Source organism: Camarhynchus parvulus, chromosome 6, assembly GCF_901933205.1.
Source record: "Camarhynchus parvulus chromosome 6, STF_HiC, whole genome shotgun sequence".
Taxonomy (NCBI): Eukaryota; Metazoa; Chordata; class Aves; order Passeriformes; family Thraupidae; genus Camarhynchus; species Camarhynchus parvulus.
In genome coordinates, this window is record NC_044576.1 from 16,999,866 (window position 1) to 17,013,590 (window position 13,725).

General features: G+C 40.8%; 1 protein-coding gene across 3 annotated transcripts in view; it reads right to left on the bottom strand.

Annotated features, from left to right (window-relative positions):
• Positions 1-464: 464 nt before the first annotated feature.
• Positions 465-13,725, bottom strand: part of MARCHF8 (membrane associated ring-CH-type finger 8) — an 88,299-nt gene continuing 75,038 nt past the window's right edge. For all 3 annotated transcript variants that reach the window (XM_030950950.1, XM_030950948.1, XM_030950949.1), the window contains 3 exons: positions 11,869-12,049; positions 8,055-8,202; positions 465-5,531 (listed from right to left, as the gene is read on the bottom strand). In XM_030950950.1, the coding sequence (XP_030806810.1) occupies positions 5,227-5,531; positions 8,055-8,202; positions 11,869-12,049 (634 nt within the window). In that variant the 3' untranslated portion in view covers positions 465-5,226. The remainder of the gene's footprint in view (positions 5,532-8,054; positions 8,203-11,868; positions 12,050-13,725) is intronic.

The following is a 13,725-nucleotide window of genomic DNA, read 5'->3' on the forward strand; positions in this document are numbered from 1 at the left end:
AACTGCTAAAGATTTCCTCTTCTGTACACAAAATTAATATTCTTCCTAGAGGCAAATCATAGCAATGAGCATCTTCTGCTCTGCACCTCAACACAGATGCATGCATGCCGACTTCAGGTATGAAGCATTTGATGCCCCTTGCAGTGTTGATTCCAGAAGGTCAGATTTTAAGGCCCATGGAAACCTTCTCTCCCCATCTCCTTCATCGCAGAAGACAGAAACTTCTCCCCATGATTCCTGCATTTGAAGCCAAAGCACCTACATCGAAGGAATTGCCCAATTATTCCAATAATTACAATGCCTTTCTCATTAGGGATCATTTTATCATCAAATTGTCATGGGATGCTACTCTGCACTGGTCTGCTACACTGAAGAGCCATCAAGTTCTGTGTTTTGATCATCATCTTACTCAATTTTTCTCTCCATGCTTTTTCAAACAAAATGGATACTATAAGGGGTTTGGGTTTTTCTGTTTTTTATAGAAACACTTTATTGCTGCAGTCAATAACCCTGTGTATCACACACAAATAACCAATTACAGTTTAAGAAACTAAAAATAATTCTGCAAGTGGTAATACTGAGAAAATGAACATACATGAAAGAATACAAAACTATACATTAAGTTACTAGAAATTTAATAACTAAAAAATTCTGCAGAAGTATGAAGTGTCTTGTATAAACGTTATACAACACATGCCAGTGTAAAGTTCTTCAACATTATACAATCACCTATCTACAAATGTTTTACCTAAATACAAGATTAGCTGCAATTTTTAAACAGTTATCTTCTATACAAAAACAAGTGCTTTCAGTACTTCATTGGAATATACAGACACTGCAATATCTCAAAACTAAAAAATAATCACAAAATAAAAGGTCCCACTTAGAAATTTTCTTAGTGTATCTAATACAACACTAAGGAAATCCAGCCAGCAATATCCTTGCTTTTGTATTTACCCTTTTTGACCCATATCTGAGAGGGACCCGACCCAGAGTCACTGACCTCCCCCCTTTCATTGCTGGCCAGTCTCCAGAGCAGACCACACCAGAAATCTGTATCTTAACACACGTCAGCTTTAGGAGAAATTTGGACCTGGTTCCTACTTTGCAATAGATACATATTCTGCCACACACAGGGCAGAAGCAACCAGCTCCTGTGCATGGTGACATCCATGCATCACTTCCAAGGTTTCCCACCATGGAATGGCATGCCAAGCAGCCTCCTTCCTTACAGCACCAAGTGGGCCTTGTGCTCTATCAGTACAGAGGCTTGGCTTGAACAGAGTTATGACTGCTTGCCAGGAACTCCCAGGTACAGCACAGAGGCCCAATTCTTCTCTAACCCTTCACAGGCTCATTCACTCTTCACTGAATGCCTCCTTGCTGAAGCAAAGCCAATCTCAGTGACACTCAACCAGAGGGAGCTGTCCCAGGGTCTGGCCATCTCTTCAGAGCACATTTTAAACACCACTCTCACTCCCAAAATAGAGGCTTACAGTTGAAAAAAGTCCTGAGAATCCACAGGAATTTAGTATCTCATCAGCTCTTACACAGGATCAACCTTCTACAGCACACACCTGTATTTCTAATATCATGCATGTTCATGACCTGGCAGATTCATCAAATGTGACACAGCAGGGGAATTTCCTTGGCCCAGATGGTGTCTGTTTGGACAGGAGTGCTGTCAATAGAATGGGGTCAGTTATCTAGGGCATTGGACATATCAGCAAAGGCTCTGGCAACCTAGGGAAGGGACTGTAGTACATGGCATTAAGCCTCTGCTCCCTCCTACTTAAATTCTGATCTCAGGAAAGTCTCACAGTAACCCAAGCTAACTTTGCCCAAGGTACAAGCACCAGGCTTCTATTTCAGTAATTTCAAAAGCTGCCAGAAGGAAGTACTGGAAAGCCTGATCTAACAGGGGGTGATTGTTCCCCTTACTGACATCTGAATGTAAAGGACAGAGCTCACCTGAGCTGGTATCAGTGCCTCACAGCTGGAAGCTGAAAAAAGTCAACCGTATTTTCTTGAGGAGAAAGAAGAAAAAAGCACCATTCAGCCTTCTCAAACATTTCATGGCACTATGCAGAAGCACAGAACTGCATCTCCAGAAGCCCAACATTAACACCAAGTAAGGATCAACATGAGAAGTGTCACCAGCATAAATTAACCCCCCTGACAGATGGATCTCTTCTGCAGCCTTTCCCGGTATGAGCATTCCTAAGCAGTATAAAGAGTTTAAATAATAGGCCTTAATTTTCATTCCAAAAAGAACTGTTGGGAGGGGGAATTGTTAGCAGCAACACTAGCTAAAACATTTTCATTCACAACTATTTTTCCCCAAGTGATTTTGCTGGAGATGATTTTTCTTTACAAGTTAAGATACTCAGGGGCACAGCAAAAACCTCCAGAACCCTGAATACACTGAACAATACCTGGCACATTCCACACGCAGCTTCCAAAACACCGAATGAGATTTTGCAATGTTTCACCTAGAATCATGTACAACAGCAGCTGAAGCAGAACCAGCAAGTTGTGTTGTGCTGAATCGGCCATGTCAGAACATTGCTCACACCAGAGCTGCTCAGGTGAGCTGGGTACAGCCAGGTTTCATACAGGACTCGTCCATCTTCATTGCATTGGCCATGTCAGAACATTGCTCACACCCTAGAGCTGCTCAGGTCAGTTGGGTACAGCCAGGTTTCATACAGGACTCGTCCATCTTCATTGCATTGGCCATGTCAGAACACTGCTCACACCAGAGCTGCTCAGGTGAGCTGGGAACAGCCAGGTTTCATCCAGGACTTGTCCATCTTCCTTTCCCCCGCCGGCCGCAGATGCGGTGAGCTCGTGCACAGCTTGGCAGCTTGGCAGCTGAGCCTGTGCCTCTCACAGCTGTAACGTGAGCATCTCACAGACAGGCAGGCCTGTGCACTTGGGCATTTCAGAAGGACATCATGAAGGTGTGCAAGACCTGATACTTGACCCACCTGAGTTTATCTAGTGAATCTTTCACAGAACAAAACAGAAAACAAAACGAGACAGTGTATTATCTGGGTTCTCAAAATAGAAGAGGATCACCCACAGCAGAGTTCGGGAAAGGTCCTGAGTAATTGCACTTTGAATTATGGCAGGCACAGGCAACAAACTCTGCATGTGTGTGGTCATGAAGACTGCCCCGATACTAGTGGGGTATGCAGGGTTTGTCTGCCTGTATCACTTAAGCGTGGGACATCCTGACAGCTAGTACAGTACACAAATCCATGCCAGTGCAGCTTTACCAGGACTGCCCAGAGGTCTGGATGTTTTAACACATCTCAAGAACAAGGTACCACGTTGTTCATGGAGATCACAGACAGTAAGCTTCAAGCATGAAGTGACAGAGGCACACGTGCTTTTCCTCTAACAGCTTCTAGAAACCACTGGGATGAGTGTTCTCTTACCAGAGTCCCTTCTCTGCCTTCTATTAAAATATTGATTTAGAAATAAATTAATACTACATTTTAAGGAAAAAATCCCTGATCTCTTACTGTTATATTTTAAGAAGTCTTAAAGCAGCTGCTTTTACTATGAAAAAATGTACCCAAAGTTGTACTTCAAAAAATACTACGTGAAACTTGAACTAGAGCTAAGAATTTAGTTCACTATCTCAACAAGTAAACAGAAACTTTTACCTGAGAAGTCCAGGCAACTTCTATGAAAACCAGCCATATTATCATCATTGACTTGACAGAGATGTAGACAGGGCTCAGGTAGGTAAAGTCAGCTTTCAAATGCAGAGGCCTCATGTGCTGACTTTTCATGGGGCTTCATTTCTGCTCTAGTCACACTGAGACTTTGGTTAAATGAGGGCTTAAAGCTGGACAGTGGTGCAGTGAAACAGACTGGACAAACAAATCAACTGCAGACACCCCAGGCTTTGGGCAACTAAAAGACTTGCAAACAGATTTTAAAGCTGTCCCTCTCTTTGCATGAAAGCTGACTGATTAAAAAGCCAGTCCCAAATTCAAAAGCACAGATATATACTATTCTCTGACCACACAGTGCATCACATCAAGCACGTATTTTTAAATTTATCCACTTAATGTGATATTTACTTCCTAGACTTGTATGTCAGCATCTCCTCTGACAACATCAAATTCTTGGGTAATTCACACATGACACAGCACTAAAGAAAACCAGTTTCAGCTGTATTGACTAAGTTTCCTTTTTTCCGTAACAGTTCACATTTTTATCAATATCAATATAGCAACAAACCCTTTGCCAATGGTTTGGAATGAAAGCTACTTCAGGTATATATGAGCAGGTATGTTGATGGTCTGACCTGTTGGGAAAAAAAATTCGAAACCAATACCCAAAACAGAACACTGAAACCATTGAAAACAAACATTGTACACATCCACTACTCCTCATACACAAGTCACAAGTGCAATGCCCTTTGAAGAAAATTCCTCCTCAAAGGAAACCCAAAGAGGCAAAATTTTTAGTGTTACGTTTAGTAAGATAATGTGGGCGTGTGTGGGAAATCACAGGCTGAAATTTAATTTTTTTTTTCATAAGGCAAGAGGTTTATGTTTCAGAAGAATAAATGGGGTAAAGAATTAAGAAATGTTTCAAAAATGACACATTCTTTCAAGTTTCATTCTCATTTGACATACATATCACAAAATAAAGATTTTGAAAAGTGCTATATGCTTTGTAAGTCTCATTGCAATATGTAAAGCAAAATTTTACACCTGCTGCTTGAGACACAATGTTAGTGGCAGTGTTAGTGGTAGATTAGACTCCCTCTCATTTCTCTCACTGTCTGGGACAACCTCCTTCATGACACATAAAGAACAGACCAACCAACCAACCCCACAATACACATCGTCCAGAATCCCTTAAGAATCATCTTCCGAAGTAACAGACTCCATGAAGCTGGTGACAGCTCGCTAGCGGCTTCCTTGGTACCAAACCCAAGGCTCATTCTACCCTGTGAATACCTCATCCTTTGGCTCTTTGATCAGCCAGTATGAGACACAAAATGTTGAGAGGTATGCAACCATGATGACATTGACAGATATGCCTAAGGGATTTTTAAAAATTCCAACAAAAAAACAAATGTAAAAAATTCATCCACCAGCCCTCAGCTGTTTGCTGATGTTAAAAAGGTAGAGCAGTTTGCAGTAAACAATGATATTCAGATCTTCAAGGACATATGGAAATACCCCTTCCAGCTAGCAATCAGACATGAAGGATTTCTGCAGCACAGTCTTCTGGCTCTGTGTAATGTGAAGAGTTTGTGTCTGAATGGTGAACCCCAAACATTTCTTTACTTTCGAAGTTTGGCTCCATTAGTGCAGGTTTTTCAAAAATATTCTTTTTGCTAGTTTCTGGACAGTTTTGTACATATATTACTCGGTTATAAGCTTTAAGTCTCTTCCACAGCTGTACGTACACCTTGCATTGTACATACATGAACAGAAGTCCTCCAGTGAAACCAATAGCCACAACTACCAGCTTAGTCCAAAATGGCCACTCTAGAATACCTGGAAGAAAAAAAATAAAAAGAAGAATTAAATTCATCTCAGAAACTGCCAGTCAAACAGCAGGTCCTGGAAATTATCCTATCACCTTTCCAAGAGGGTGTTTTTATATAGAGGTCATGTTGGGTTTCCAAACTTTATGTAAGTAGCTTAATTTCCTACAGCCAAACTTTCTTAAGCTGGACTAAACTGGATCTTTCAAAAATGCACTGTAAGGAAACTGTCACAGAGTTTGGGTCATGCCAGCTATTCTTATTTTGCAATTTTTCCTGTCTGGCTTTTTTTTCCTCTTCAAGGCAAACACACAGACTTCTGCTTCACATATCACATTCTTCCCCACCGGAGAAAAAAACAAAACAACTGATTTTCTGTGTCTGAGCCTTGATGCAGTACAATCACAGAGTCAAGGCAACCACCAGTAATATACTTAGGTCCTTTTACACCTGTTTTTAAACAAAGACTGGATCAAATTATGAAAGGGATTCTATGGTATGGTTTCCTCTTCATAGCAGAGATTCAACTCAGTGACCCAACAAGTCTGTTCCACTCTGTGATCACACAGCACATGGAGACATAAAGGAATTATTGTCAGCATATAGCTTGACATGTTTGTTATGCAGACAAGGAAAATTTTCTCTGCATCACACTCAGTAACTTGTATCTGAACTAGAGCATCTCCTCTGATACAAAACTGCAAGTGCTGGAGATGCTGAAGCATTCCAAGCTTACCCTCTGTCCTCAAAAACTATCACCATCACTTTGCCCAAATTTGTCTAACTTGAACATTTAGACAGTGGATCTTGTTACATTTCTATTAACCACTTTTAAATTAAAAACTATTCATTTTATACATATTCTGCTTACATAGCTCCTGTATTCATCCAGCCTTTTTAAAATAAGTGCCATCACAAGATGGATATGAAACTATGCTGAATCAACCATTGTCAGATTTTTCAGAGAATAAAATCATATCTTTCCAACTCTCCAAAATTTTAACCAAGATACAGGGCTGGTGTGATTTTGGAAAGGCATGGCAGTGAGGTAGGAATTAAAATATTTTAGTCCCAAAATACAAAGGGCATTGCAGCTCTACTACTGATGAAATCCCACTTGTGATTCACATCTGACCCTCTGATTTAAAGATGAGCTGTCTGATGCTGTCTGTAGGCAGTGACAGCACATGCTTGCCCCTGTGCAGACATGAATATATATCCACACACACTTCCTGCATCCCCCAGCTCATTATAGCACTCACTGGATTTAGAATCCAAATGAAAGGAGAAAAGAAAGCACTATAATATGTACCAAATATTCACATCATTCCTCCTAGTTATGTTCATCTAATATATTTACAGGAAAAAATAACCTGGATATGATAAAGCTTTGAAAACATATCCTTTTCATTATCATATGGAAGCCTTACACTTTTGAAAGGGCAATAATTTCACTGCTCATGGAAGAAATGGGGCTGGATGGAACAGAAACGAAGAGATTTCATTGAAAGCAGCTTCCTGACTGAAGTCGTGAACAATGTAGCTATAGCATAAATGAGAGGATAACTTTTTAATTTCAAGAGATTCTGCTCTGAAGAGACTGTAAGAGCTCTGTGGATTTACAGATTTATCAGTGCTCAACCACCTCCCTGAAGGACACTGTTCAATCCCCAGCAGAACATTTTCCACTGCGTGTCTAGTTGGCATGCAGTGCTCCGTAAGCAAGGACAGCTTGCCTTCTAACAGCTTCCATCCATTCTACCCCACCTTCAGGCTCAGCTGACTGAGGAACAGTTTTGTGACAGCTGCAAATCTGCAGCCCAGCATACCTGAGTAAACACATTTCAGCTTGGCACATTTACTGCTGGCATACTAAAGAAAACCTTCTATTCAAGAAGTTGAGGTACCTGTGTTCTGGGGTGGCAGCCCTTGATAAGACTGCAAGTATCTTATCTCAGTTGTGCAAATTGAAGTCCTAACATTCAACTTGAATTTCTTCTGCTTCAAGTGCAATCACTCACGAAAGTTTTCCCAGCCAAACATGGCTCTCACTGATGACTAACCCACCCCACAGACGACTGGGTGGAAAGAAAACCCTGTTGATTTACCTCAAAGATTTGAATTTAGGTTCCTTTTACTTCTTCTCTTTTTAAAAACTGTTCCAGTTTTGCCCAGCTTAAAGGTAGTCATAGCAGCAAACAAATGCTTATATCCTTATCTGCAAATTTAGACCTAAATTTGCTGAGGCAGTGCAACTTTGTGTCTGGCTACAGTGGATTAGCTCTCATATCCATGCATTTCACAACTGCTAACTAAATTGACCTGAAATAGATTTTAAAAGTACCCACAGATTAATTCACTGGTTAATTTACTGATTTAACTAAATAATTTTAGAATTGTGCTTCTAAATCAACCCAACACCAAAAGTAAAGCTGACTAGTTTAAGTTCAACACTTATGTTCCACATCCTCTCTGCAATCAGGATAATGAATTATTCCAAGAGAACAAGTGGGAAGATAAGCAAGTAACATACCGGTAGTTTGTCCCTGTTTAATCTCTTCAGCAGTCCTGTCTATCAGGACATAGAGAGACCACACAACGCAGGTGATGGCAATGATATGGAATGTTACAGAGCACATGATCTTCCTCCTCTCGCTGGCTGTCATCTGCAGCTTCTCCCACTGGCAAGAAACCAGGAATCAGAGCAAGAGATTAGGAGTTTATTGTAGTTACTAGAGAGTATGAAAAGAGAACGTTGATAAGAACAAAAACCAGGCAGGAGACGGTTTCCTCCTAACGGGGATTCTGAAAGTCAGATGGCATCATTGCTTTGGTCACGTGTGTGAGGGCTGGCAGCTCACCCTGCTGTGACAGGAGCCATCCTGGTGCCAGAGGGGATTCAGTGCTCAGCTCCCACCCTGTGCCTCAGGACAATGTCATCACACCCTGCTTACCCACACAGGGGCAGCTCCAGCACAGAGGGCCCCAAGCAGGGCTGCTCCTTCCTGGGTTCCCCACTCGACAGCAGGTACCCCCAGCTGAGCTGAGCATCTCCAGGGGGAGTGGGTACCCTTGCTCAGGGAGGCATTCAACAGAACAATGGAAGTGGCGCAAGATTCAGGGTGTGTAAAGACACCTCATGGTGAGCTCTCAGAGTCCCATGGCTGTTCAGCTCTCACCTCCTGCCTCTGGGGGTTTCATTCAATCTTCACTTGTATTTAACACCACTTATAGCAGTGACACTCACACTTTATTTTCAATGTTTCAAGTGCACTTAAATACATATGCCCATAGAATATACAGAATGGGAGTGACAGGTTTTCTACGTGAGAGGATGCAGCAAATTAAATCCTGAGTTCTGCATCTATCAATAATGCTTATATAGCCCAAAACAAAACCACAAAATCAGGCCAATGTACTTTCAGAAAGATGCAAAGAAACCAGACAACTATTATAGATGTTTCTAATATGCCAGACATGCCTGGGATGCAGAAGCTGTGTTTTAAATTTCTTTTCTGTAATTTTGCCTATGTATATAATGAAAGTTTTTGCATGTGGGACACACATCCCTCAGCATATCTGCTTGGAAGAGACTTATGACAGGCTTTTCTCACACTTTCACAAAATACATGCTGGGACATACAAACATCTCATGCATAAAAAGGTGCATTTGATGTCTTGTAGAATAATTTGTAGAAAAAGAGGACTTCAAAAAGGAGGCATAATGTGGAAAAGGGTGAGGATGACCTGAATGGTATGACTGAAATCATCCATTATGTTAAATTATTGCTTCCACTGCCACAAAAATGAGAATGGTTGAAACATGAGACACAGACTTTGTGACCATCTCTGTGCTGCCAGCAGACAAATCTCTTTATCCAGCCCAAGCCACATTTCCAGTTATGTGGGCATCCAACCTCATCATGGCAAAATAATTGAGTACTTCCAGGAATTACATGCTAGATTTGTTGTACTAGAAAGCTGTATTTTCCAGTCATTTTAGAAAAAGATTGGACAAAACATTCCCTTTGCATGTTGTATTTAAACAGAAAATTGCTTTTGCTTCTATAAAAAGGTGTTGTCTTTTGATAGGAAGTACAAATTAATCAAATTATTTTACCAAAAAGCAACCATGTTAAATCTATTTGCAAATGCTTTTACAGAGCTAGAAGGACCTGTGCTTTGACTAATTTACAGTTCTCTTTTCTGTTCCACAGCTCGGGCTCCTCTGCTGGACAATACCTCCTGTGAACTGCTGGCTCCACAGTCTCAAAACCAGCTTGCACCACCTCACTGCTTCAAGAGAGATGACTGCAAAGCAAAACAGAAAATATTCTGCAAATTGCACACTAGCCCAGAGACGAAACTCAAATCTGTAGGTCCCTGCTGCATTATTCTGATGACACAGCATGTGCCATTTCCCACTTAAAATAGTCAGCAGTTCTGGACTTTTCAAGTGTTGTTAAAACAAACAAGAAAAAAAAAAACCCTGGAGAAAATTTAGATTTAATGTCTTTTTTTTTTTCATTGAAATTTTCAAATTAAGCATCTCTCTCTTGTCTGCCCTCATCTTCACTTGAGCCATGACACATTTTGTTTTCACTCTCTTCCCTTAGTAACTTAGTGTTTGAACAGCCCAATGCTGCAATACAACCTTAAGATGCCAAAGAAGTTTAATTCCATTCCTACCCTACAGACAAAGAGAAGCCCTATTATTTGTTCCATCGTGATCATACTCACAGTTCCAGGCTGTTTTCTCCTGACTGAAAGGCTACCACAAGGGCTGAGTTGAAGATACAGAGGCATTTTATCTTTTTGTTGCAGCTGAACCTCTAAAAGGACTCTTTATATGTATTTCAGAGGCAAACTCCTTCTATTTATGGCTCTATCCCTACCTTCTGGCAACTTGTCTGCTTCCCACAGATGACCTGTTCAGATATAACTAATGATGTTGAGTGACTCATTTCTGAAGGTGCACATCTTTTTTTTTCCACAGGGCACAAATATCCAGAAAATGTTCACCACCCACTTCAGGCAGAGTGAGTACAGAAAAAAATCAGCAGTCAACTGACAACTATAGCAACTCTTCTTTGGATTCTCTGGAGTAATTTCTTTCCTGTCTTATGGTGAGCTGTGCAAAGTATTGTCTGTGCAGACAACAGAGCTTATGATGACCAATTCTGCAGTTCAGAAACAACTACACTCTGTGCCAAGTGGCTATGAAGCCAGAATCTGCATTTTTAGAAGGCAATGATCCACCACAGTCATAAGCAAAGGACATCCTATCCACTGGACATGCTAAGCTCTACACTTTGCAGACAGTACACGTTTCTAAAAAAATAAGAAGTGTTTGAAATCTGCCCTATTTTCTGTTAGAAGACGCTTCTAGGATTTGGACAAGTTCTCATAATAGTTTTTGGATAGCTGCAGCCCAAACTTCTCACCCTACATTATTTAGGCTCATCATAACTGAATTTAATGTTTCTCATTTATTCTAGTTCCAGACTGAGGTTATCATTATTAACCTCTTCCACTTTAGTAGATATGGCAAGATTTGTCTGTGCTAAGAACATCAGTGACTTCCATCTCAAAATCCTGATGCCAGGACAACTGACATTGAAAGCACAGAGGATGTGGGAGAACAAAATGAGGATAGAAGCACCTATACTTTAAATCACCAGATTTTGTTTAATAGATACTTATCTATTAAACAAAAATACAGGTTCTAGTCTTTCACAAACTAAGAAAAGGTAAAAATGAAAACACATTTAACAGGGAACCACCTTCTATTTACAATATATTATTCTCACTAAGTAAGTTTGATCCTTTAAAAAGAAAAGGAAAGCTACAAATTTTAACTAAATTACATCCAAGAAGTGTGATTTAAAGCAAATTTAATGTGAAACCCTCATCTTTTGAAGAGAACATAAAAGCCGTGTGGACCTCAGAGCCACAAACTAAAACAGTAATGCAAAGCTCCTCATTAAAAAAATACTGGTAACTGTAGAGTTTTGTGCTCTAAAATCTGAAGAAAAAAACAGATTGTTGCATGGACATATATATGTGTGTGTATATATATATATATATATATTTACACATATACACACAGAAAGCTGCTGGGCTGCAACAGCTGTTATCAGAGCTGGATTCCTGTGATGGTGAATTTGCCAGGGTGAGTGTTAATTCAAATCCTTTTGTACCTATACAAGACTGACCAGACTTACTAAGGAGCCACAAAACCATTCACAAAGACATGGTGGGTGCTGCAGGCTCGTGGGCACAGCCTGTTCCAGAGGGGATCTCTGTTTAACAAAGCATGTTCTCGGGGAAGCAGGTGCTGTGCCTACCTTCCTCAAAGGCTTCAACTTTGTCTCCATGATGAACTCATACTTGCACAGCTCACAGCATCGCGTGTCCGAGCTCTTGATCCATTGCTGCAGGCAGGCCTGGTGCACAAAGTGAAGACTGCCCGTACAGTGGCAGGGGGTAATCAAAGGGCTCTCATCATCTCCTTCACAGTGACATATCCTGAATCAGAAGCAAAGCTGCTCATTAAAAGAGGAAGCAGAAAGGATGTGGAAGAGCCATGTAATATCTATGATCACACATGGATGTTCACTGAGGATCTCGAGACATATAAATCAAAGGAATATGTTCCACAAAGGAGCTAAAACTAAACAACTCAATTGCTGCACAAGCACATATACAGGCACAAAATAATTAAGCACAGACACAGATGACTAGACAGCTGCTTTCTCACAGATGATGCACACACGTAGAGCCTGACAGAAATGCAGTACCTGAAAGAAAAAATGGAGCAAGAAATGACAACATTTCACCCAGACCAATAGCACTTAACTGCAAATAGCATTTAAACAGATCAGACAGCACTTCCCAAGACAAAATATGCACAGAGAGGTACAGCTACTCATGTACTACGGTCTGAAATAGAAGATAAAACAAAATTTCAATACCAACGGTGAAACAGTCCACTCCAGCATCATGAACAACTAATTTAGACAGCCTGGATTTTACACGAGTGATTAATGCCAATGCAAATTCCTAAGAGACAGATTCACAATGCAAAACTACAGAACTGAATCTGAACCCCAAAACACACTTACTCTAAATGGTTTTGCTTCTCCAAATCTGACTTAGCAAGAGTTGCTAAGGAAGCATCAGCATCAGCAAAATTCCCTATTTTTCTCACAGCCTAACTGTGCAAACCACAAAGACATCTGATAAAGAGTTACTACCAGCTGCTGACATTTGATTTCCAGATTCAATTTATACACAACCTCTGGGTAGCATCAAGCATTGTGAAGTCCTTCTAACCATGTGGCAGAGGTCATGAATTGAAAGGGGGTTGGTGAGGAGCACAGGGAATGAATACAAGTTACTAAGCATATGTGAAGTAAATTCTGGCCTGCTGCCATCCCTGTCTATTACTGAAATCTCATACTGATGTGTAGCATCTTGCCTCTTGTGACCTTGCTGATAGATGGCAAGTGGAAATGAAGGCGTGGGTGGATTGCAACAGCATCTTGATGGTAAGCCAGTACAGAACTAGATACGGTGGTAATGAGGGGGGAAATAATATTGGAAAGTAATAACAAAGGCAGCTTTAGGAAGTGCTGTTAAGGAGGAGAAAGACTAGGATAATAAAATGCTAGGTAGAGGGATTAGACATTTGCTCCTGAACTTGATGACTCTTGCTCCTCAAGCACATTTTTGATGTGGGACAGGGCAGACCAGCAGACAAGTCACCATGAAGACAGTCCAGATCTTCTTGCTCTGACACCTGTGCACATGATTAATCCTCTGTAGCTGGAATAATGACACTCCTCATTTTTGAATCTCACACTATGGACATCACACAGGCCTAGCACTAACAGCCAGCGCTCAGATACCCTTTTACCAAGAAAACCAGGAAGCCTGTAACAAATAAAAAAGTGTGGTGGGACACAAACTGAGGGGGGAAAAAAATCTAAAGCTATATTGATCTGATCTCACAAGCAATTTTCAAGCAGTCTGTTTTCCTCCTGATTCCCCCCCTCTGACCAAACTAGCAGTGCTGTCAGGACAACACATTGCTCATTAAAAGCTAAAAACACGTTCAGCTTGACCTTTATGATGTGTAGCTGTGTCTCTCATAGTATTCCCAGTTTGGGCACTGATAAAATATCTCAGAACCCCAAACCTGA